Raw genomic sequence first — 24,261 nt, forward strand, 5'->3', positions numbered from 1 at the left:
CAAACTCATTTTTTAATACATGCAATTAATTATGTTTTCTTAAGGTGCATTTATGTAGCACTTTTTTAAAAGTGCAGTCACTTTGTTATGTAGGAAAACATAATTTTCCAAGATTTCATAAATAGGAAATTAGATTAATGACCAAACAACCTGAGTTTTGGTGTTCTTTGCTCAAATGGGCAGAGCGCTTCCCAAACAGATTACATCTACCTAACCATTAGTCAGCCCAGTGGCCTTTTTAAGGTGGTCCACTGCACATTCGTAACCATGTGAGCTTGGATGTTACTGAGCCCCAAACATTGATCTAGACATTGAGATCCTTTGATACCTTTCAAAAATATTAAAAACATGAGGTATGAAATGCAAAGCATAAAATATGCCATGTTTGTGTTAAATTATTAATTTCGCCAAAACACAAGTGATTCTGCATGTGACAAGCAGCTGGTCATGATAATATTCAGTAACATTTGCTGTAAAGTGCAAGAGAAACATCTGATTATTCCCCTTTGTTTGAATGGAAGTGTCATGGAATCTATTATGCCCACCTTAGACAGCAGCTAAGGCTTCAGTTTAATGTTTCATCTGAAAGATGGAGCTTCCAAGAGTGCAGCACCTCCTCAATACTGCATTGAAGTATCAACTTGGATTATGTGCTCAAGTCTCTTGAGCGAACCCTTCATTATAGAGGTGAGCATAACTACCACCCCTTAGCCCTGGCTAATACCATACAGAAATAGTACATTTGGAACATTTTCTGGAAAAACAAAGAGGCATAGGGTCAAACAGTTGATAGGAAAATTAAAGATTGGGTTAATGGGATGGATAAGGCAGAAGATGTGGAATCATCTGAGAAATATTTGAATGAATGTGGAGGCAATTCTTTTTGCAGACGAATGGGCTATGTCAATTGTAACAAGCTTACAACTGGCCAACATTTCTAAATGCGAAAATAATAGCAAAATTTCCCCCTCATGCCCCAAAAGCTATTACATAAAACTCTAGAATATTGAATCCTACCACACTCTATTATCAAACTTCACTGAGCAACTATGTTTCAATACAACCATAAGAGTTGTTCTGAAATTATATGAAGGGATGTTTTGTGGTGATGTGCAAAGTGGCCAGTTATACAAATTCTGATGCACCTCTGTGTTTCCCAACAAAATAGCAATGTAAGCACAAGGAATCAACTGTACAAATATTCAACTCCAAAAGAATGACTCATCTGTGCTTTGAAGTTTAATTAAGAAAACAAGAGACATATCTTAACAGTCAACTACTAACACATGATTTAAAGTATTACATTCCAATCGCACTGTCATGATACCTAGGTCCTCACATTTAAAATAAAATGTTTGAAGTTGTTCCCAACTCTTCACATCAGACAACGTTCTTCTGGTTAAAGATTCCTCACACGTCTCTTTGTGGATTCAGAAGTTAACTTGCATTTGGCTCTATGTCTCTGTTTGCAATGTTTTACGTCATTTTCTTCCTTTTGCGACCTTGAGGTTTACTTTGCACAGCCAATGGCAATGATAGTGTCGCTATTTTATGATCCTCTGCAGTACCGCCAGGCATATCCACCTTTTTCTTTGCAATCTTTAAACCCATCGCTCTTGCAATGTCCAAAATTCTATAAAGTACAACAAAACAGGTGTTGAGAAATTAAGAACAAATTCTTTAAACCAATCCCTGTGTTTAACAAGGAGTGAGAAAAAGATGTTTATAAAAACAGTCAATAGCACATTTGTGGGGAATTTTTGTTCATGTGCTAATTTATATTAACAACGTTTGCGTAATTAAATTGTTAGATAAGGCAGTATTCAGCATATCATGGTTAGATTTTTGTTGGGTAAGGCTATCAAGGGAGATGGAGCAAAAGCAAGTAAATGAAGTTGAGATACAAATCAACAAAGCGGAGGGCGGGGGTGGGGAAAGACAGGCTTAAAGGGCTGTTGGCATACTTTTATTCCCACTGTAATGTGGAGCAGAAATATCCAAAATTTTGCCTTCATGGAACACAGAAAGAAACAGTTGTACACCGAGTTTAATTTGTATTCCCATGTCTTGGTGTTCTGATTCAGGATTTATTCACCAAGCTCAGAATAGTCCTTTTCTAAACCTCCGGACCCGCAGAGTTCAAGGACAAAAGGCATATGAAAGTATAAGTACAAAAGGGACTGAGATGCCTAGGCTCCAACAGTTGGGGTGGCAAGGCTCGAGGCTTCATCTGAATCCAGAGTTGGAGATTATTGACCCCTGCTGTAGACAATGTAGGATTTAGTGGGGAGTTAAAAACTGAAAATATTAGGAGATGGATGAAGGTATATTTCATGACTGGACATACAGCCATCTTTTATGGTCAGTAGCTCTATGCCAACACTACAAAGCTATCAATAAGTTTACAAATTCAGCACTGGGAACTGTGAAAATTGCCAAAATACTGAACATTCTAAGTCCTGGTTATTAGTATATTTAAAATTCCGTAAATATCAAACTTCGTTACAAGCCATTAAAATGCATTGCTTCCAGGAATTTAAAAAAAATTCTATTCTCAGATCAAATAGGAAGTTTCAGAAAAATGCTGGGTTTTAAAGCACTGCTTAATTTTTCTTTATTCCAAAATAAGCAAGAAATCAAAAAAAAAGTGCAAGTCCAAATCCAATGAGCTAAATGAAGGATTTCTGGAGGACAGTTTCGCAAAGAATAGGGTTTAATTGATATTTAATTAATTTTATATATTTATATACCTATATTCAGCATGCAGATGTCCAAAACATGTTAATCTATTTTATTCATTCATAGGACATGGGCATCGCTGGCTGGCCAGCATTTATTGCCCATCCCTAGTTGCCCTTGGAGGGCAGTTGGGAGTCAACCACATTGCTGTGGCTCTAGAGTCACATGTAGGCCAAACTAAGTAAGGATGCAGATTTCCTTCACTAAAGAACATTAGTGAACCAGATGGGTTTTTTCCCACAATTGACAATGGTTTTATGGTCATCAATGGATTCTTAATTCCAGATTTTTTAATTGAATTCAAATTCCACCATCTGTTGTGGCAGGATTCGAACCCCAGACCATTAGCTGAGTTTCTGGATTAACAGCCTAGTGATAATACCACTAGGTCATCGCCTCCCCAGTATAGTACTACTAAATCATTACTGAATGCTGCTGGGAGCGATTCAAAAAGATATGGATCTGTGTAACAGATTTTTTTAAAATCAAAACCATATTTAAACTTTATCATGTTATACAAAACTAACACTATTTAGCTACACAAAAAGGGATTGCACTAATTTAAAAATTACATATAACACCTGAAAAACACTTCAGTTGGTTCCTTTCTAAAAGGCACAAACATATTGCATTATATAGATATTAAAGCAGAAACCTTCAATAGAACTAGAACAAAAAATGTGCACCAATTTTCACAAATCTTTTAATGTCCTCAAGTGCTTCACATCGCAAACTTTTGCATTCCCTTTTCCATAGAACCCTGACAATGCAGAAGGAGGCCATTTGGCCCATCGAGTCTACACCGATTCTCCGAAGGAGCATCTTACCTAGGTCCACCACCCCCCCCCCCCCCAACCCCCAACCCTGAAACCCCACGTATTTATGTCACTGAGTACAACCTACATCTTGGTGCAGGATCTGAGTTTTCTGCATGTGGCATCTAAACTTGCAATGGTCAGCACATGTAGAGCCCCGCACTTGTGAGAATCATGTTGCTATGCTCCCAATTTGATTTTTTTTTTAAAATGCTATTAATTCGGCTGCACTTTCCAATCTCCATTGCTTGCTATTTTTACTCAGGCTGCTCTTTCCAAAGTTAGAACATGCATTTATAAAGAGCTTTTCATGATCACAGGATTTCCCAAAGCACTTTAAAGTGTAGTCTGTTGTGAGGTAGGAAAGAGGGAAGCCAATTTGTACACAAGATCCAACAAACAGCGATGTGGTAATGTCCAGGTAATCTGTTTTTGTGAAGTTGGTCGAGGGATTAATATTGATCAGAACACCTCAGTGAAGTCCCCAGCTCAAAAATGCCATGGAATCTTTCACATCATCTGAGGCCAGAGAGGACTTTGGTTTCACTTTTAACATCTCATCCGAATGACAATGCAACACTCACACAGTACCACATTGGATTGTTAGTCTAGTGCAAACTTTAACCCACAGCATTTCAGACTCACTGACAAGAATGCTACCACAGGTCCATAGCTGATACCTACTGCTTGATCATTCCTTCTAATCTGGATTCCTTATGATTAATTATACTTTCCAATCCTTCCTTGCTATGTACGTGGTTCTTACCAATCTGTATTGCTTGCGGGCTGTTCTTTCCAATCTGTACTGCTTACTATTAAATAGTTCTTTGCAGGCTGCACTATTTACTGTCAAATTGATATGTTGTGCTGAATCAATTTTGAAGCAAAATTAGGCAAAATACAAATTCTCCACCTTGAATGGAGGCCACATGCACCACCAGGCAAGGATACTTAAGATTAGGCAGATGATAAATAAAATATAGCAAACATGTGCCTTGTTAATTTGAAACAGAAGATCAAACTCAGCTTTTCCAGAGTAAATGCAGGGCAGAATCAAAAAGATATTGTACACCAGTGATGTGCCAAAGCCTTTGTGTTAACAAAGGCACACTTGTAATTCCACAGAGGGTAAGCTTCTAACCTTAGCCTAATCATTAGTTAGGAGTTATCACTGAAGCCAGAGGGGAAATCTGAGGCCAAATAATCCCAGGTTGCTCTTTCACCAATCAAAGAGCTGGTTACCAAATAATCAGCACAGGCCATGATCGCAGATAAGTTCATGTGCCTGCTCCCTTGACAGCAATAATCTGAGGGGACAATATAACCTGAGCAACCAACAAAATACTTAAAGGTAAACATCCTTACCTATTTTCACTGATGTTTAAATCCCGCTGTATAAATGTGAGATCAGTTTGAAAACTGTTGCTGTGTAAAGCCAACGCAATAATGTATGCCACTATCTTAGCTTTCATGGAGGCTGGCATTACATTTTTTACACTGAAAACAAAGACAATAGTAATTGGTTATAGGTTTGAAGGCAGGATTTCACACAGCAGCCATCACTGCATAATAGTAATAGCCATAAAGCTACCCCTAGCCAATCAGACATTGATCACAAATTCCTGTGTCTATCATAACAATTGTAAATTTTTCAAGTGAGTGGTAAGTATGCTCTTGGATGTTAAATCCAAAAGCATCTATTAGAATATAATGAATGTTAAATCCAAGAGCTTCTTATTAAAGTTTAAATACAATATTCTGACAGTTTTAATGTTTACAAAAATCTGTTTCACCAAATAAAGTCAATCCAGCAAAACTTAAACCTAACAGTGATACAGATACACGAACAGTTCCTGTGACAGAATTCACTATCACAAGACTAAATAAAACATGACTCTATGACTCTATATTTATAAATAAATTACTCAGTCAAAATCAATATGTAATGGTCCGGAATTTAATCCGGGAACAATGGGGAAAGTTTTAAGATGGTGAGCAATTGGTGCTCGCCCTCTCGAGTTGGTGCCTAACACGCAGCCACCGATTCTTGAACTTTCACTGCCATTTAATGCTCACTTGAGTGTTCGATTGTCACTGGGTGGGACTTTGTCCACCCATGGGATGAACTCCCACCCATGAGAGCTGTTGGCCAATCAGATTAGTCGACAGTTTTTCAACCAAGTCAGACACAACACGGCAATAGCCAGAAGTGGTACTGCAGCGCTCTGCCTGGGGCTAAAGTCCCAGGGACTTTAAAAAGGAAAATCCCGAGTTGGGAGGGTAGGGGAAGCCTAGGGGTGTGATGAGGGATGCTGGGAGGGGGCAATTGTGGTGTTGGGGGTAGACCAGAGGGGTAGGGGTTCTGGAGTTCCAACATCCCTGGAGGAGGGCCCCCAAACTCTGAGGGGACTTTCAGAATGAGGTGCCAAGCACCCACTTTCCTATCCGAGATGGGGAACAGATTAAATGTCACTTTTCCACCATATCCACACCTGTCAGCCTAAAAGCTGAGGCTGAGTAGGAGAAGGCCCTTAAGTGGCCATTAAGTGGCTACTTAAGGGCCTTAATAGGTGAATGGGTGGTTTTTCCGCCAAAGGCCCTGCCTGCCCAAGCATGAAATTGCATCTGGGTTTGGACAGGTGGGTTTCCGCCCATTCGATTTTATGCTCCACCCCACACCTCAGAATCTGCCTTGAGGGGAATAAAATTCTAGGGGATTTTCACAGTAACTTCATTGCAGTGTTAATGTAAGCCTACTTGTGACAATAATAAATAAAAAAAATTCTGTCCAATGAATTGTACATCACACGTTAAAGAAAAACATTGCTTCTCATCACAAAAGGCTTACTCCATATTCTCTGCATGTTATTTGTGCAACCTATTTATCAATTTGCGGTTTAATACTTTCATCGAGGCATTGTTTTAGATTGATCATTACATCTTCTGCTACTCTTTTCTTTCATTTGTTTCTTGCTACACAGCTCTGAGAGACAAATTGTCCTTTAACTACAAGTGTTGATCCGCGCTCCGGTTGATCTAACATGCTGTAGCTAGATACAGTGAATTATTGTTAGGGAATTTCACCAGTTAAACAAATTCTACTGCATTAGTGATAAGCAATTGGCAAATATTCAACACGCCCAGTGGCAGTTTTCTTTCCTGATTAATCTGATGCTGAAGTATGTAGATCTAAAAAACAAATCATTTTCAAAACCTTGGATAGATGTTACTAGAAAGACTACTTGATACCAATATAATTCATTCTTTCTCAACTAGCTCTCTCCTCTGCTGGTTATGTTTTTCCAAAAAGAAATTGATCACTTCTACTGCTCTTAAGAGAGCAGTTGAAAGACTTATGAGAGCACAACAGTTCAGTGTTCAAACCACCAGGAGTGTTGACAGCAACATTCCTAAGAATTGCCATGATAAGAGGGAGAGCAAAACAAACAGCAGTGAAAATAGCATTGGGAATCATGAAGTTTGTAATCTACTTGTAACTCCTCAATCAATAAACAGTTTCTTTGAAAGAAAGACCAAAAGTTCCACTGAGCATAATAGTGCAACAATTTATTTTCAAACTTGCATTTCTACTTGGCTAAATAAAAAAGATGTTAAACTGACCTCATCTCCACTGGGGATCTTCCCTTCAGGGCCTCCAACCTCAAAGCCCCAACCCACCCATAGCTCACTTCCATCTCTTCAAGATTCCCAAGTCACACTGTCCTGGTGCACCCATATTTTCAGTCTGTTCTTGCCCATGGAACAGATTTCTTCCTGTCTTGATGTTATTTTCCCCATTTGTCGAGTCTCGCTTACATCCATAACTCTTTGAATGTCACCACCGCTTTACCAGTTTCCTGGCCCTGCCTCCTCCTCATCATGGTCATTCACCCACTCCAAATGTCCATCCTGTATGTGCACTCCATCTCTGCCTTGAATGGAGGCCCAACCAGTTCCCATGCACCAACACTCTCCTCCACCTGACTGAATTTGTTCGCACATTGAACAACCTTATTTATCTTTGACACCACTCATCTTTCTTCTTTCCACATAGCCATGCAATTTTCTCCTTTTGAGTAAATATACACAATTCCCTTATCAAAATTACTATTGAATTTGTTTCCAATATCCTTCCAGGTTGTGTATTTTAGACTGTAACAACTTTGTGTCAAAAAAATTCTCTTCATTTCTTAAATGTGTGTTCTGGTTTCCAAGTCTCCTGCCAGTAGAATCAGCTTCTTTACATCTACTCTAACAAATTCTTCACAATTTTGAATGCTTCTATTCAATCTCCCTTCCATTTTCTTTCAGCTAAAATATATAAATTCTCTTATTCCCTCCACAAGTCCCCATCCCTGGTACCATTCTTGTAAATCTCCACCTCTGTATTTTCTCCGTGACATACTTCCTAAAAATGTAGTGCCCAGAATAAGGTTTAATCAATCATTAGTTAAGATTTACCATAAATTCCTTGCTCTTGTACTCTATGACTCCATTTTTATTAATAGCCTTATTGACTTGTCCTGCCGCCTTCAATGATTTGTGTATGCGAACTCATCATGCTTCTTTATTCCTGCATCTCGTTTAAAATTACACCATTTTATATTGCCTATCTAGTTTTTCAAAATACATGACTTTATATTTCTTCGTATTAAATTTCATCTGTCATGTGTCTGCCCACTTCATCCATCTGTCATATGCCCTTCTGAAGTTTGTTATTATTCTATACATCGTTTACTAGATTTCCAAGTTTGTGTGTCAACTGCAACCTGTGAAATAATACCCTGTATATCCAAGTCCAAGGTAGCACAGTGATTAGCACTGCTGCTTCACAGCGCCAGGGACCCGGGTTTGATTCCCGGCTTGGGTCACTGTCTGTGTGGAGTTTGCACGTTCTCCCCATGTCAGCGTGGGTTTCCTCCGGGTGTTCCGGTTTCCTCCCACATTCTCAAAGAAGTGCTGGTTGGGGTGCATTGACCCAAACAGGTGCTGGACTGTAGCAATTAGGGGAATTTCACAGTAACTTCATTGCAGTGTTAATGTAAGCCCTACTTGTGACTAATAAATAAACTTAAAGTCCATTAATACAACAAAAAGTGGTCCTAACTCTGGCTGTTGGGGGACACCAATGTATACTAACAGTCTGAATAAAACTGTTCATCACTACTTTCGGTCTATTAGGTAATTCTGTGTACATGCTACTACTGCCATGTTAAATCCATAGGCTTCAATTTTGCTCACAAGTCTATTATGTAGCACTTTATCAAATCCCTTCCAAAGGTTCGTCTACATAACAGCACTATGTTCATCGGTCCTCTCCATTAATTCATCAAAGGACTCAATCAAGTTTATCAGACACTTTTCGTTTAATAATTCCACTGTGCTACCGGGCGGCACGGTAGCACAGTGGTTAGCACCGCTGCTTCACAGCTCCAGGGTCCCGGGTTCGATTCCCGGCTCGGGTCACTGTCTGTGTGGAGTTTGCACATTCTCCTCGTGTCTGCGTGGGTTTCCTCCGGGTGCCCCGGTTTCCTCCCACAGTCCAAAGATGTGCGGGTTAGGTTGATTGGCCAGGTTAAAAAATTGCCCCTTAGAGTCCTGGGATGTGTAGGTTAGAGGGATTAGCGGGTAAAATATGTGGGGGTAGGGCCTGGGTGGGATTGTGGTCGGTGCAGACTAGATGGGCCGAATGGCCTCCTTCTGCACTGTAGGGTTTCTATGATTTCTATGATTTAAACTTCGGTTTTACCATGTGGTGGTTAATTTTGCTCTGGATTATGGTCTCTATAATTTCCCCACCATTTATGTTAGGCTGTAAGTTCTTTGAAGCAGAGGTGTATTACAAACAGCTTGAATGTTTTCATCTGTATATCATTCACCTCCACTTACCCTCAAATTAAATGACACTGTGATAGATTACATTATACACACACCAGGCCTAATTTAAGCTGCTGAAAGTTGCAAATACTTCAATGAGCGAATACAGTTACAATTAGGATTCAAATTCAAAGAGGTCATCAAATTTTTATATAAAATAAATACCCAGTGGCTTCTGGCCACTGAAACATAAACGAGACAGCAAGCATCATTTCACACAATGGTTTCATTCTCTTCATCCCAGTGGGAACTATGACTGGTGGCAAATGTAAGTGGGTTTACTGTTGGATCCCCAACTTTGGCAGAAGAACTTCAAATTCTCAAAAGCAAGTGCAACTGCATCACCCATCACTATCAATCTCCAACCAGGATAGAATGAGCCAAATTCAGAACAAAAACATATAGTAGATTAATAGATAATAAACCAATTAACATAGAAAACAGCCAACCAGAAAGGAGTTGTTCTTTGCCAATATTGATAAACACGAGAAAAAGTATTTTTAAAAAAAAAAATGAACTAAAGGATGAATCCAAATTACATGCTTAACCACATGTGAATAGATTCGTAGATTTCTTTTAACAACAGAATAAAAGAACTGTTTTGGTGAAATTAAGATCAGCTGGCTGGACAGAAATAGACAAATTCTGCAAAATTGTGTCAGAAAGCCTTTTGTTCTGTTTTATCAGGAAAACAGTGGCAAAATACTGCTGTAGGAATGTTAATGGCATTGCTGATGTTCAGGGCTTACTATTTGAACAATCAATCATAACATATGCCATTCACCTCCTTCAGAAGCTTAACTACTTAAAGCATATTTACCGTCCATTGTTGTAAGTCAGGACTGTGAAATTCTTCATCAAATTATTTTTTACAACTTCCGCAACATCAATCCCAAGGGAACCTGAAGCAGAAAATGTTTTAAAATTGTATATGAATTGAAGTTTAGTTAGAAATGGGCTGCTCACATTGCAGCAATACAGTACTGGATTATGTTCATTTTGGGGAAAGGTCAAAAATAATACAAAAGCAAGCAGAAAATCATCTTAGCATATTGTTTTTTTTTTAACTGATATAAACAAATAGATATTCACCAAAAACCACTTACCCTTTTGTCAGTTTCACTTTTTAAAAACATTACAATTATCCTGTATGTTAAATCAGGAGTTAGCTGATATGTGAGGGGTGACCAATAAGGCAGAGAAGCGCGACCAAGGATTTTCAGATGATAGAAACAGGAACAAAGCTCAAATAATTTATCATCTGACCTTGAGACAAGATAATTGCAAAATATTTCACAGTTTTGCTTAAAAAAACCCACAAAATATAACCTGAAAAATTAATAGAAAGACCGTATTCAAATTTGAGCTTATTTATGCCAACAGTAACTCTTTTGTGACAATAGGCAATGAATATCCTTCACTTTTCCAATCACTGCATGTTTATCAAATTAATGTGGGGCAAAACAATCAACAGTTATGGAAATAATTTTCTCCATTAAATATCAACCGAAAACTGCAGAACAAAAACACATTCAGAACTATGTCAAAGCACAAACTATTTGAGTCAATTTAATATATATCAAATTGCAAAAGATAGCTTATCCCAAAAAATATTTTTTTTCACAAAGCAGAAAAGGAAAGATGCTTGTAGCACGTGTGTATGTCAGTGGGATAAGTGATAAGCAGATACATAGTAGCTTCAAGCTCTTGCCAGCTAATGTGAACAATTATTTTATTTTCCAGTTGCCAGACAAAAGATAAAAATATCCTCAATGTGCTGCAGTCAAAGGTAGAATAACACTTTGCGCAAAGCGTCTGACATTAAACCGTCAAACATGCTGCTTCCCCGTTGAATCAATGACTGCCTATGCCTCACAGAACCAGGTTTGATCACCAAGTTTGCACTCCTAATTAATCTATGTTCAGCTAGAACAGCAGTAGAGGCAGTGTATGTGGTCTCTGATGTCACCCCTTGATTGCTACTGGAAATGGAATCAGGGAAGGGCCTAGTTTAGAACCGGTATCTTACGTTGTTGAATAGCTGCCAATAATCATGTTAAGCCTCATGCTCGAACCACGACCACTTGGCCAAAGTATTGAAGGAGGAGATGGGCACCTATAAAACCATAGCTCAGTAGGCAGTCAATACTTCCAGGGTGTAAGGGTGGGGAGAATGTTTGTAATAAGAGAACACAGAAGATTAACTAAGACTTAGATCATTTGTTCTTGAGCAACATCATTGATCAAATCTTGCCTGATTCACTTAAGGGGTGAAGTATCAAATGGTATTTCTATAACATTGTTTGCTTTCTGTTCAACGTTCTAATGTTTCATGTGGATTGTGCTCTGCAAAAACCTTCCAATTGTAACAGAAGTACTCCTCCCTTTGGTAGTAACACCCCAGGTTATGTTCACTTTGACATTCTGGTGCTGGTACATAAAGTAAAAGCCCATGGAATTGGAGGAAGTGTACTGGCATGGATTGAAAACTGGTTATTAGATAGAAAACAGAGAATTGGAATAAATGGGTCCTTTTCAGGTTGGAAAGATGTAACTAGCGGAGTACCACAGGGATCAGTTCTTGACCCACAATTGTTCACTATTTACAGTAATCACCTGGAGGGGGAACAGAGTGCAAGGTTTCCAAATTTGCAGATGATACAAAGGTAGATGGAAGGGGCATGTTGTGATGAGAATATTGTGATTCTTCAACAGGATATATAGGGTGACAGGACAAAAACCTGGCAAACGGAGTCTAATATGGGGAAGTGTGGGTCATGTTCTTTGGTAGGAGGAATCAAAAGGCAGATTATCTAAATGGAGAGAGATGCATGTGAGTGAAGTACAGAAGGATCGAGGTGTTCTAGTGCATGAATATAAAAAGCTAGCAAGCAGGTCCAACAAGTAGTTAAGGCGGCAAACGGTATTTTGGTCTTTATTGCAAATGGTTTGGAGTTTGAAAATAGGAAGATTTTATTGCAATTGTACAGGGTGCTGGTAAGACCTCACCTGGAATACTGCGTACAATTTTGGTTCCCTTACCTTAGAAGGGATATAATAATATTGGAGCCAGTCCAAAGGAGATTCAGCAGGCTAATTCCTGGGATGAGAGGGTTGTTTTATCAAGAGAGACTAAATAGTCCGGGTCTGTATTCCTTTGAGTTTAGAAGAGTGAGGGGTGACCTTATTCAAACATACAAGATCCGGAGGGGGCTTTGCACAGTAGATGGAGAGATATTTTCACTAGTGGGAGAGTCTTGAACAAGGGGGCATAGCAACAAGATAAAGGGCTGATAATTTAAAACTGAGGTGCGTAACAATTTCTTCTTGCAGAGGGTGGTGATCTCTGGAATCCTCTTCCCCAAAGGGTAGTGGACACTGGATCTTTAGAAGTATTTAAAGTGGAGGTGGATAAAAATTTGATAGGTCAAGGAATAGAGAGAGGGATATGGGGAAATGGCACGGAAAAGTTGAGGCCAGCATAGATCAGCCATGATGATTGGATGGTGGTGCAGGCTTGGAGGACCTGGTGGCCTACTCCTGCTTCCATATCTTGTGTATGTGTTAACTTGATGGATTCCTTTAGGAAGGGAGACCTCTTATGAAATTATTAGTATGGCACAACAATGACAAACTGAATTAAAATTCAGAATTGAAAAAAATAAATTCTGTTATGAAGTATAACTCCACCAGCAGAGCTTTGAAACTTTGGTAGGATACAAATATTTCAGATTAGCTTCTTGAGCTGCTCAACCAGCTACTACTTCAATTTTGAGTAATAGGAAGGCTTTTGAAAGATGCTGAATATAGAAACATAGAACCACAGAAAGGTTAATGACACAGAAAGAGCCCCTTCAGCACATTATGTCTGTGCTGGCCAAAAAAGAGAAACTAGCTTTCCAGTACCTGGTCCATAGCCTTACAGGTTGTAGCACTTCAGGTGCAGATCTAGGTGCCATTTGAGTTGAGCGTTTCAGCCTCAACCACAAACTTGGGCAGTGAATTCCAGACACCCACCATTTTGCCAGTGGAAAGATGTTTCCTTATGTCTCCTCTAATCCTTCTACAAAACACCTTAAATCTATGGCCCCTGGTAGTTGACCCCTCAGCCAGGGAAAACAGATCATCTCTGACTACCCTATCTAGGCCCCTCATCATTTTGTACACCTCAAGTAGGTCACAGTTCCACAGCAGATGCCATCTCCTTGGCCCTACACACAACGCTGGAACACCTGGATAACAAGAACACTTATGTCAGACTCCTATTTATTGACTGCAGCTCAGCCTTTAAGACCATTATTCCTACAAAACCCATCTCCAAACTCCATGGCCTGGGCCTCAGCTCCTCCCTCTGCGACTGGTCCTGAACTTCCTAACCCATAGACCATAATCGGTAAGGATAGGCAACACCACCACGATCATCCTCAACACCGGTGCCCCACAAGGCTGTGTCCTCAGCCCCTTACTATATTCCTTATACACCTATGGCTGTGGCCAAATTCCCCTCCAACTCGATTTTCAAGTTTGCTGATGACACCACCGTAGTGGGTCGGATCTCAAACAATGATGAGACGGAGTACAGGAAAGAGATAGAGAATCTGGTGAAATGGTGCAATGAAAATAATCTCTCTCTCAATGTCAGTAAAACGAAGGAGATTGTCATCAACTTCAGAAAAAATAATGGAGGACGAGCTCCTGTCTACACCAATGGGGACGAAGTGAAAATGGTTCAGAGCTTCAAGTTTCTAGTTGCTCAGATCACCAACAATCTGTCCTGGTCCCTCCATGCCGACGCTATAGTTAAGAAAACCCACCAACGCCTCTCCTTTCTCAGAAGGCAAAGGAAATTTGGCTTGTCTACTACAACTCTCACCAATTTTTACAGATGTACCATAGCAAGCATCCTTTCTGGATGTATCACAGCTTGACATGGCTGCTGCTCTGACCAAAACCACAATAAACTACAAAGGGTTGTGAACGTAGCCCATTCCATCATGCAAACCAGCCAACCTCCCATCCATTGACTCTGTCTACACTTACTGCTGCTTCGGAAAGCAGCCAACATAATCAAGGACCCCACGCACCCCGGTTGTATTCTCTTCCATTGGGAAAAAGATACAAAAGTCCGAGAACACATACCAACTGACACAAGAATAACTTCTTCCTTGCTGCCATCAGACTTTCGAATGGCCCTAACATATATGAAGCTGATCATTCTCTTCATTCTATCTGTAACTGCAACACTACATTCTGCACCCTATCCCTTCCTTCTCCCCTATGTACTATGTTTTGTCTGTATAGCGTGCAAGAAGCAATACTTTTCACTGTATCCCAATACATGTGACAATAATAAATCAAACCAAATCCTCTTAGCCTCCTCTGTTTTAAGGAAAACAACACTAGCCTGTCAAATTTTTCCTCATAGTTGCAATTTTTAAGCCCTGGCAACATTCTTGTAAATCTCTTCTGCACTCTCTCCAGAGCAATTATGTACTTCCTGTGATGTGGTGACCAGATTCAAGCTGTGGCCCAACCAGTATTTTGTACAGTTCCAGCACTACATCCTGCTTTTGTATCCTACAGCTTGTTTAATAAAAGAAAAGGAAAGCACTCTATATGCTTTTTAAAACCACCTTATCCACCTGTTCTGCCACCTTCTGGGACCTGTGGACATGCACGCCAAGATCTCTCATGTCCTTTGCCCCTCTCAACATCCCAAAATTTACTGAATATTCCCTTTGCTTTGTTTGCCCTCCCCAAATGCATTACCTCACACTTTCCAGATTGAATTCCATTTGCTACTTTTCCACCCACTCAACCAAACAATTGATATAATTCTGGAATCAACAACTATCCTCTTCATTATCAACTACATGGTCAATTTTATCTTTTAATCTATTATAAACCATGAACAAAATTTTCCTTACACTTCAAATGCTGATCAAGTCTCAAATGCCAGATCAGCACTAAACAGAAAATAGTGGCACTTCTGAAGAATCTGTGTAATCTTGCTACATCGTTGAATCCTGACAAACTTACCGAGAAATCTACAATCTGAATCAGCTTCCAGGTAAGGGTGAAAGGGAATGGCACATGGGAATAATACAAGAGAATAATGAAAGTCTGGAAATCTCCTGGCTGAATTTTAGACAAGGGACCAAATGATTGTATCTGGAGTCAGTCACAAAAATCTGAAAAATTTTACTCAATCCCGTGGGCATGCTTTGGCTGAAATCTGAAGATTTTTATGAAAACCACAGCAATATTCACACAAAGCCACACATGCTTCCTTGCCAGTAAAATCAGCATATATTTAAAGTAATAAAAAGGCATGTGAAAGCAACAACCAGTGCACTGACCTTTTACCCGCCACCTGGTTTGAACTTTGACACAGTGGTTAGCGCTGCTGCATAGCACCAGGGACCCGGGTTAAATTGCGGCCTTAAGTACTGTGTGAAATTTGCACGTTCTCCCGTGTCTGCGTGGGTTTCCTCCAGATTTCCTCCCATAGTCGAAAGATGTGCAGTTTAGGTGGATTGGCCATGCTAAATTGCTTCTTAGTGTCCCAAGATGTGTAAATTAGGGGGATTAACGGGGTAAATGTATGGGTGATGGAATAAGGTGGGGGGGGTGGGGCTGGGGCTGGGTAAGATGCTCTGTTGGAGAGTCGATGCAGACTCGATGGGCTGAATGGCCTCCTTCTGCACTGTAGGAATTCTATGATTCATGCCATAAGACCATAAGACCATAAGACATAGGAGCGGAAGTAAGGCCATTCGGCCCATCGAGTCCACTCCACCATTCAATCATGGTTGATTTCAACTCCATTTACCCGCTCTCTCCCCATAGCCCTTAATTCCTCGAGAAATCAAGAATTTATCAATTTCTGTCTTGAAGACGCTCAACGTCTCGGCCTCCACAGCCCTCTGTGGCAATGAATTCCACAGACCCACCACTCTCTGGCTGAAGAAATTTCTCCTCATCTCTGTTCTAAAGTGACTCCCTTTTATTCTAAGGCTGTGCCCCCGCGTCCTAGTCTCCCCTGTTAATGGAAACAACTTCCCTACGTCCATCCTATCTAAGCCGTTCATTATCTTGTAAGTTTCTATCAGATCTCCCCTCAACCTCCTAAACTCCAATGAATATAATCCCACGATCCTCAGACGTTCATCGTATGTCAGGCCTACCATTCCTGGGATCATCCGTGTGAATCTCCGCTGGACCCGCTCCAGTGCCAGTATGTCCTTCCTGAGGTGTGGGGCCCAAAATTGCTCACAGTACTCCAAATGGGGCCTAACCAGTGCTTTATAAAGCCTCAGAAGTACATCCCTGCTTTTGTATTCCAAGCCTCTTGAGATAAATGACAACATTACATTTGCTTTCCTAATTACGGACTCAACCTGCAAGTTTACCTTTAGAGAATCCTGGACTAGGACTCCCAAGTCCCTTTGCACTTTAGCATTATGAATTTTGTCACCGTTTAGAAAATAGTCCATGCCTCTATTCTTTTTTCCAAAGTGTACGACCTCGCACTTGCCCACGTTGAATTTCATCAGCCACTTCTTGGACCACTCTCCTAAACTGTCTAAATCTTTCTGCAGCCTCCCCACCTCCTCAATACTACCTGCCCCTCCACCTATCTTTGTATCATCGGCAAACTTGGCCAGAATGCTCCCAGTCCCGTCATCTAGATCGTTAATATATAAAGAGAACAGCTGTGGCCCCAACACTGAACCCTGCGGGACACCACTTGTCACCGGTTGCCATTCTGAGAAAGAACCTTTTATCCCAACTCTCTGCCTTCTGTCTGACAGCCAATCGTCAATCCATGTTAGTACCTTGCCTCGAATACCATGGGCCCTTATTTTACTCAGCAGTCTCCCGTGAGGCACCTTGTCAAAGGCCTTTTGGAAGTCAAGATAGATAACATCCATTGGCTCTCCTTGGTCTAACCTATTTGTTATCTCTTCAAAGAACTCTAACAGGTTTGTCAGGCACGACCTCCCCTTACTAAATCCATGCTGACTTGTCTTAATCCGACCCTGCACTTCCAAGAATTTAGAAATCTCATCCTTAACGATGGATTCTAGAATTTTGCCAACAACTGAGGTTAGGCTAATTGGCCTATAATTTTCCATCTTTTTTCTTGTTCCCTTCTTGAACAGTGGGGTTACAACAGCGATTTTCCAATCCTCTGGGACTTTCCCTGACTCCAGTGACTTTTGAAAGATCATAACTAACGCCTCCACTATTTCTTCAGCTATCTCCTTTAGAACTCTAGGATGTAGCCCATCTGGGCCCGGAGATTTATCAATTTTCAGACCTTTTAGTTTCTCTAGCACTTTCTCCTTTGTGATGGCAACCATATTCAACTCTGCCCCCTGACTTTCCTGAATTGTTGGGATATTACTCATGTCTTCTACTGTGAAGACTGACGCAAAGTACTTATTAAGTTCCTCAGCTATTTCCTTGTCTCCCATCACTAGATTACCAGCGTCATTTTGGAGCGGCCCAATGTCTACTTTTGCCTCCCGTTTGTTTTTAATGTATTTAAAGAAACTTTTACTATCATTCCTAATGTTACTGGCTAGCCTACCTTCATATTTGATCCTCTCCTTCCTTATTTCCTTATGCCCAAACTAATGTGAGAAAAACAAAGATAATTTTAAGGGATTTATATTTGTAAATGTTAGAAATAAGGTATACTTTTAAGTGTGTTTAGTATAATGTTTCTATGCCTGCAAGGTAAAACCTACAGTTAGATTCATGCTGGACAAAGGTGTTTGTATGTACGGGGGTTGGTTCAGTTCTAATTGTTATTCTATTGTGCTTGTAGAGGGTTACTGCAAGAAGAGTAAATAAAAGCCTTGAGAAGGATAAATTGTTGCTTAGCAACTGGGGCCTACTATGGTAGAAAAGCTTAACTTTCAGTTTAGCTATATCTTGATTGCAGTTGAAGTTAGGTAATAAGAGAGATAGATCAGTGAGAGAGAAGGCAGCTCTCACAGATTTGCTAGAAACTTGGTTTAGAAGGCTAGAGAGGGAACATGTCTCTCAGCTTTGCTAAAAGAAAAGCCATATCCTGGAGGAATGGTTAAGAAAATAAGTGCAGAGATCTGAAGTGCAGCTAGTTAAGGAAACTAGAGAAAGTGAAGAGAAGTTTCCAAGATGTCTGAGGTTAAAGAGACCTGCTTAGCAAAAAGACAGACAGAGCCGAGAAGAAGGCTGAGACACCAAAAAGATATCTGAAGTGAGTTTCAAGTTTGTGAGATGTTATTATAGCCTGCGGAACGCGAGTGGAAATAACTATGGAAATCAGTGGCTGGATCTCAGAGTTTGTGTAAAAACTGTCAAGGCAAAGGAAACCTAAACATGGATGGTGCAAAATCTGGACTGAATCCGCTGTAGTGGAAGCTTTGTTTACAAGTGACATTTGGAAAACCTGGATTGGATTTCAGAATGCAAATCGCTAAGGGAAAGTACATTTATGAAAGGAGATTTTAAAGTGTGTATTTGGGAGTGGAGTTTGGAAACTCCCACATGGGGGCGAATTCTGAGGAGACATCCACAAACATTCACTTGGGGTTCAGAGTGGAGAGTGTATTTGTCCACTGTCATCTTGTATCTTCATGAGACCATTGTAGCTTAAAACGTACTTTGTAATCTGCTAATCCTAAAACCCGTGTGTAATTATTAAGTTAAGGGGGAGTAGAGGAGTATTGTATAAAAAGCCAACTTTCATGTTTAATAAATGTTTCTTTCTTGTTCTTAGAGGTCCTGTGACTCTGTTCCTCTACATTTAATTTTTTTTAAAGTGTACGATCTTTTGAGCCAGGGTTCCATTCTGGGATCTTCCCATCTAGTTCTAACATCAACAGGGATTGTAAAACCAACAAGATGAAATCTGGCTCTGCCAGATAAAGGATCTTAACAAATTGATGCTGAATACCATTATCACCTTTCCCAGCAGCCAATTTAAAACTGCTCAAAAATCAATAAAAATTATCAAGACATACTGATTTTTGGAGCAAGTTTCTGAGGGGCAAGTTGCTCAGTTCGAATCTTGACTATAGAAGTTAGTTTTTTAATAATTGCAAATTTGTTGCCAATTAAGAAAAAAACAATATTCAAATACAACTTCTTAGTACCGTGCTGTAGACTACAAAGTCAGTCAGTATGACAACCCTAGTTTGCATTCATTTATTATAAGCTCTGGAGATCAGTTACCAGATTTTAACCAAGGTTGTCAGTGCTTCAGTGACTGCCCTGCATGGTAATAAACTCGAGGCAAAATTTGAGTCCTGGGATTTAACAAATTGCAAAACACACAATAGCCTAAACTTAATGCTGCATATCCCATTCATTAGACTTGGCTCCAAGTCATTTATAGAATCATAGAATCTATGGTGCAGAAGGCGGCCATTTGGCCCATCGAGCCTGCACCAACAATAATCCCATCCAATCCTGTCCTATCCCTGTAACCCCTCATATTTAACCTCCTAATCCCCCTGACATTAAGGGGCAATTTATCATGGCCATTCAATCTAACCCACACATTTTTGGACTGTGGGAGGAAACTGGAGCAGCCGGAGGAAACTCACGCAGACACGGGGAGAATGTGCAAACTCCACACAGTCACCCGAGGCCAGAATTGAACCCGGGTCCCTGGTGCTGTGAGGCAGCAGTGCTAACCACTATGTCACCATAACGCCCACTTCCACCACCACTCTGCTGACTTCCAAACAAAATCTCCCTACTTCATCTGAATCCACAATCTGAAAGCAACCCCATTTCATCATGCACTCCCACAAAGTGCACGCGTTATTGGAAGGCTGACCTTAGACTATAAGAGATGGTCTACTCCTGCTCCTATTTCTTATGATCTTATTATGATCATATGAGCAAAGCTGACACAATAAGACCATTCTATTACCACCCTAGTTTTGTAACATTGGAGGCATCAGGAAGCTTTATAAATCAACACAAAAGCTAAACTCATGAAAATGAGCAAATTGCCAAATCATTATTTACACATTGATTCATTTGGTAATTAGTCACCTGGTGTGACATTACTGCGACTTTAAGAGATATATTTTAGTCTTGTTTCTGTTTTAACGATCTGTTCTAATCAGTGCCGTTGGGTCTATAACCAGCATCCTCTATTGTTACTGCAGCTGTATAATTGCTGGAATGTTTGTTTTAATCTGGACTAATGTTGTTCTGCTGTTTTCAGTGAATTTCCCTTAGTGTTTTGCAGAGTAGGTCTTGATTGGGTTGATTGACGGTAATATCAGGTGACTGGGTGGATCTTCGCTTTCACACAGAACTAAAGCTTAGATGCTGCTTGGAGTTGTTAAGACAGCGGTGCCTCTCTTTTCCCCTCTCTGAAGTTAGAGACTGGAATCTGCCCGAGACTAGGTTATTTCTCTGAAGTTCTGCTGCTTGAGGATATATCTTTGTCTGAGAGTCTGCTGTATGAGTCAGAAGACAGGTGTCTGTACAGATCTCCGTTCAGAGGTGTTAATTGGTTCAGAAGGAGGAATTTATGTCTATGGGATGATGTTTACAATTGGAACTTTAGAAATAGCTAGCTGTTAAGAATTGTAACTTGTCATGTATTTAAATTAGTAAAAGTTATGCTAATTATTTATTTTATTCCAACTGTGTTCTTAAATAAAGTTAGTTTTGATAAAAGTATCCTTGTGTGTCAATTGAATCATAGTTGGAGCAAAGCACCTTATGCTCACCCTAATGCCAAAACCAAAAGTAAAATGTTGGGGTCTAGGCTAACTTCATAATTTACCTTAGGGTTTCTGATCTGATCCCTAACACCTGGAAAAATGGTTTTTAAGTCATGCTGTAGCACAATTGTATTAGTTCATGCAGTTCTAACTGTGATTTTCTAATTGTTTGTTAACATTTTATGCAGTGAGGTAATACAGAATGCAGACTGATCACAACAGAAATCAAACTGTCCTGACAAAATGGTGATTACAAAACAAAAATGTCTGCCTATCATCATCAACAATCAGAAGTGTTTTTAAACTTTGCTGGGATAAAGGTGAAATCTATTAGAAATTAAACTGGATAAGATTTTTCCAAAAAGTACAAAATTCACACACACTATTAATTTGCAGATTTGTAAAGTTCAACTGAATCGTCTGAAACTTCAAATCAATAGGTAGAATTCAAGAGTTCAAAGTCTGACCAAATTCTGATTCTTGATCATGACTCCCTGTAACCTCATATTTAAACCTAGGCCCAAATAAGTACTTTTATGCTAAGCAAGCAATGAGAATGTTGTTGCATAACTGGTGTTAATGCTGTCCATGCTCCCAAGTATAATTCTTTGAACTGATTTAATGTACATGTCAATCTTCAGTATCAAAAATACAATGGAGAGATAAATTTTACCTTTGTGCTTAAATTCGTGGTTTTTTAAGTTGTGTAATCTAATCAGAATCTGTAAGTAAAACAGGCAGTGACACTTGTGATCACGACTTTCCTCATCCTGAGGTAAGGATTTCAGTGATTCCAGGACAAAAGTGGAATAGCTAAAAAATAAAAACAACAGCATTAGATCACTTCTTAAATATCACGCATCAAACCTTTTCTACCCTCTGCCACTCCAGAGTTTCCAACCTTGATGTGTAATATTATGTTCACAAAAAGCTTACATTAAGAGCTGACAGGCATAATCAAATATAAGCTGAGTACAGATCATAATTTTCTTTATTGTAAAATGTACTCTTCAGATCAGAAAACCTTTGTTAAAGGCATCAGAGTTCCAGCAATTATTGGGCTGACAGCATCATCCCAACAGATTGCCTACTAAACTTACTTGTCAGTTTGTGCCAGTTTGCAAATTTCTTCTGCAGTGTTAATCTTCAGTGGTACACAGTGTGCTTCGATAGCTTGATACGCCGCAGGTGAGATGACTTATTATGAATTAAGGAGACATCCAAGTCTGATGACATTAAGAAATCTGACAACTACAATCACCCAATAGTTTGTCCATCTGTCTACTACCATAGCACTAGAAGTGGATCCAGATCAAATGATCGTCATTTCCTAAAGACTCATCATCAGGATTTTTGTAAGGACTGAATTATCACAATCTTAGAATTTTACAGCATTTATCACTTTTGAGGGTCAACCTTGAATTTATTAAATGGTGGCGCAGACTCGGGAGGTTGTATGGCCTACACCAAGTTCTATTTCTCATGTTCCTAGAAGATGATTCAGTCCATTGTACCTTGTGCACCTGTTAATCACGTAGTCTCACTCTCCACTAGTGCTGGGGCCTCAAAGAGCAAGTGAAGCAGAGTCAATCACTTTATTGTAAATGGGCAACCTATTGCTTATCCGAAAGAGATTCTGCACTGCTATTTAATGTACAAGTATTTCTGCAATGTCTATATTTGAAGCAGGTTACTGGTTGACTTTGTATGTCATGCTGTTCTTTCCCATACCTTTTTAAGTTTCTTTTTTCCAATATTCAGCAACTCCCTTCTTAAAAACTATTAAGAATATTTCCCCACTGTTTATAATTGGACATTCCATGTCCTAATAACATTCTGCTTCAAAAAGAACCTCAGAATCTTTATGTCACTAGAAATGACACACGTTCACATGCAGCAACCCGGTCCCAACAAACAAGAGGAATATGTTCAAGCCTTGCGCCATTTCGGAATTATCCAGGAGCTTAGGAAGCCTGTAGTTTTTTGTCGCTTTTTCCACGACAATGCCACAACCAATCAGTCAACTGCTAAACTAATCAGCACCCTTTTGTCCTGTAGCATAAATTGTGTGATTGTTTGAAATTTGGCACTCAAGTCTGTCTTGAGCTTTGCAACATGTCTCTTTTCTTTATTCCTTTGGCATTGATGACAGGCTATATAAATACTATGACTACAACAGGCCAGAGACTGGGAATTGTGTATCAAGTAATTTCACCTTCCTACTCCTCAAAGCCTGCCTACCACCTATAAGACACAAGTCAGGAGTGTGATGGAATACTCTCCATTTGCCTGGATGAGTGCAGCTCCAGCAACACTCCAGCAGCCTGATGCCAAGCACGTCAAAGCAGCTGTCTTGACCGGCACGCATCCAACACCTTAAACATTCACTTCCTCTACCACAGGCGTCCAGTGGCAGCAGTGCATACCATCTACAAGATCACTGCAGCAACTCACCAAGGCTCCTCTGAAGGCAGCTTCTAAATCTGAACTTGCACCACTTAGAACAAGGGTAGCAGACACATGGAGATGCCACCAACTGCAAGTTCCCTTCCAAGTCACACACCATCCCAACTTGGAACAATACACCATCCCGACTTAGGACGATATCACCATTGCCTTTTAGAAGTAGGAATGCAATGCCAGGAAATGGCTGGACCTGCAGTTTTCAAAACAAAGGCAAAATTGTTTCTATCTCTACAGATGCTGCCAGACCAGCTGAATATTTCCAGCATTTTCTGTTTTTATTTCAAATTTCCAGCATCCACACTCATTTGTTTTTGAAAGGTAAGCATTGAGAAGATGTTTGCACTTGAATGTGAGACCAAGAACTAAGGTCTATTATATACGATAGCTTCAAATAAATCAAAGAGGGAGAATCTTCTTCACCCAGAGAATAGCTGGAATTTACTAATACAAGTAGTAGTTGAGGCAAATGGCATAGATACATTAAAGGGGAAATTATTTATGTTTATGAGGGAGCAAGAAATAGAAGGAATTGTTGATGGGGTTGGAAAATGAAAGGTGGGAAGAGACTCATATGCAACATAAACCACTGGCACAAACCTGTAAGACCAAAATTGCCTGTTTCT

The 24,261-nt window shown here is 39.9% G+C and overlaps 1 protein-coding gene across 2 annotated transcripts in view; it reads right to left on the reverse strand.

Annotated features, from left to right (window-relative positions):
* Window positions 1-1,221: 1,221 nt before the first annotated feature.
* The window catches only part of polr1e (RNA polymerase I subunit E), a 38,188-nt gene continuing 15,148 nt past the window's right edge, over window positions 1,222-24,261 (reverse strand). The window contains exons 8-12 of one of the 2 annotated variants that reach the window (XM_078214229.1): window positions 22,273-22,369; window positions 21,846-21,985; window positions 10,252-10,333; window positions 4,920-5,051; window positions 1,222-1,633 (exon numbers count right to left, since the gene is read on the reverse strand). In XM_078214229.1, the coding sequence (XP_078070355.1) occupies window positions 1,477-1,633; window positions 4,920-5,051; window positions 10,252-10,333; window positions 21,846-21,985; window positions 22,273-22,369 (608 nt within the window). In that variant the 3' untranslated portion in view covers window positions 1,222-1,476. The remainder of the gene's footprint in view (window positions 1,634-4,919; window positions 5,052-10,251; window positions 10,334-21,845; window positions 21,986-22,272; window positions 22,370-24,261) is intronic. The other variant, XM_078214230.1, reaches the window with a different exon arrangement.

Source organism: Mustelus asterias, chromosome 6 (genome assembly GCF_964213995.1).
Source record: "Mustelus asterias chromosome 6, sMusAst1.hap1.1, whole genome shotgun sequence".
Taxonomy (NCBI): domain Eukaryota; kingdom Metazoa; phylum Chordata; class Chondrichthyes; order Carcharhiniformes; family Triakidae; genus Mustelus; species Mustelus asterias.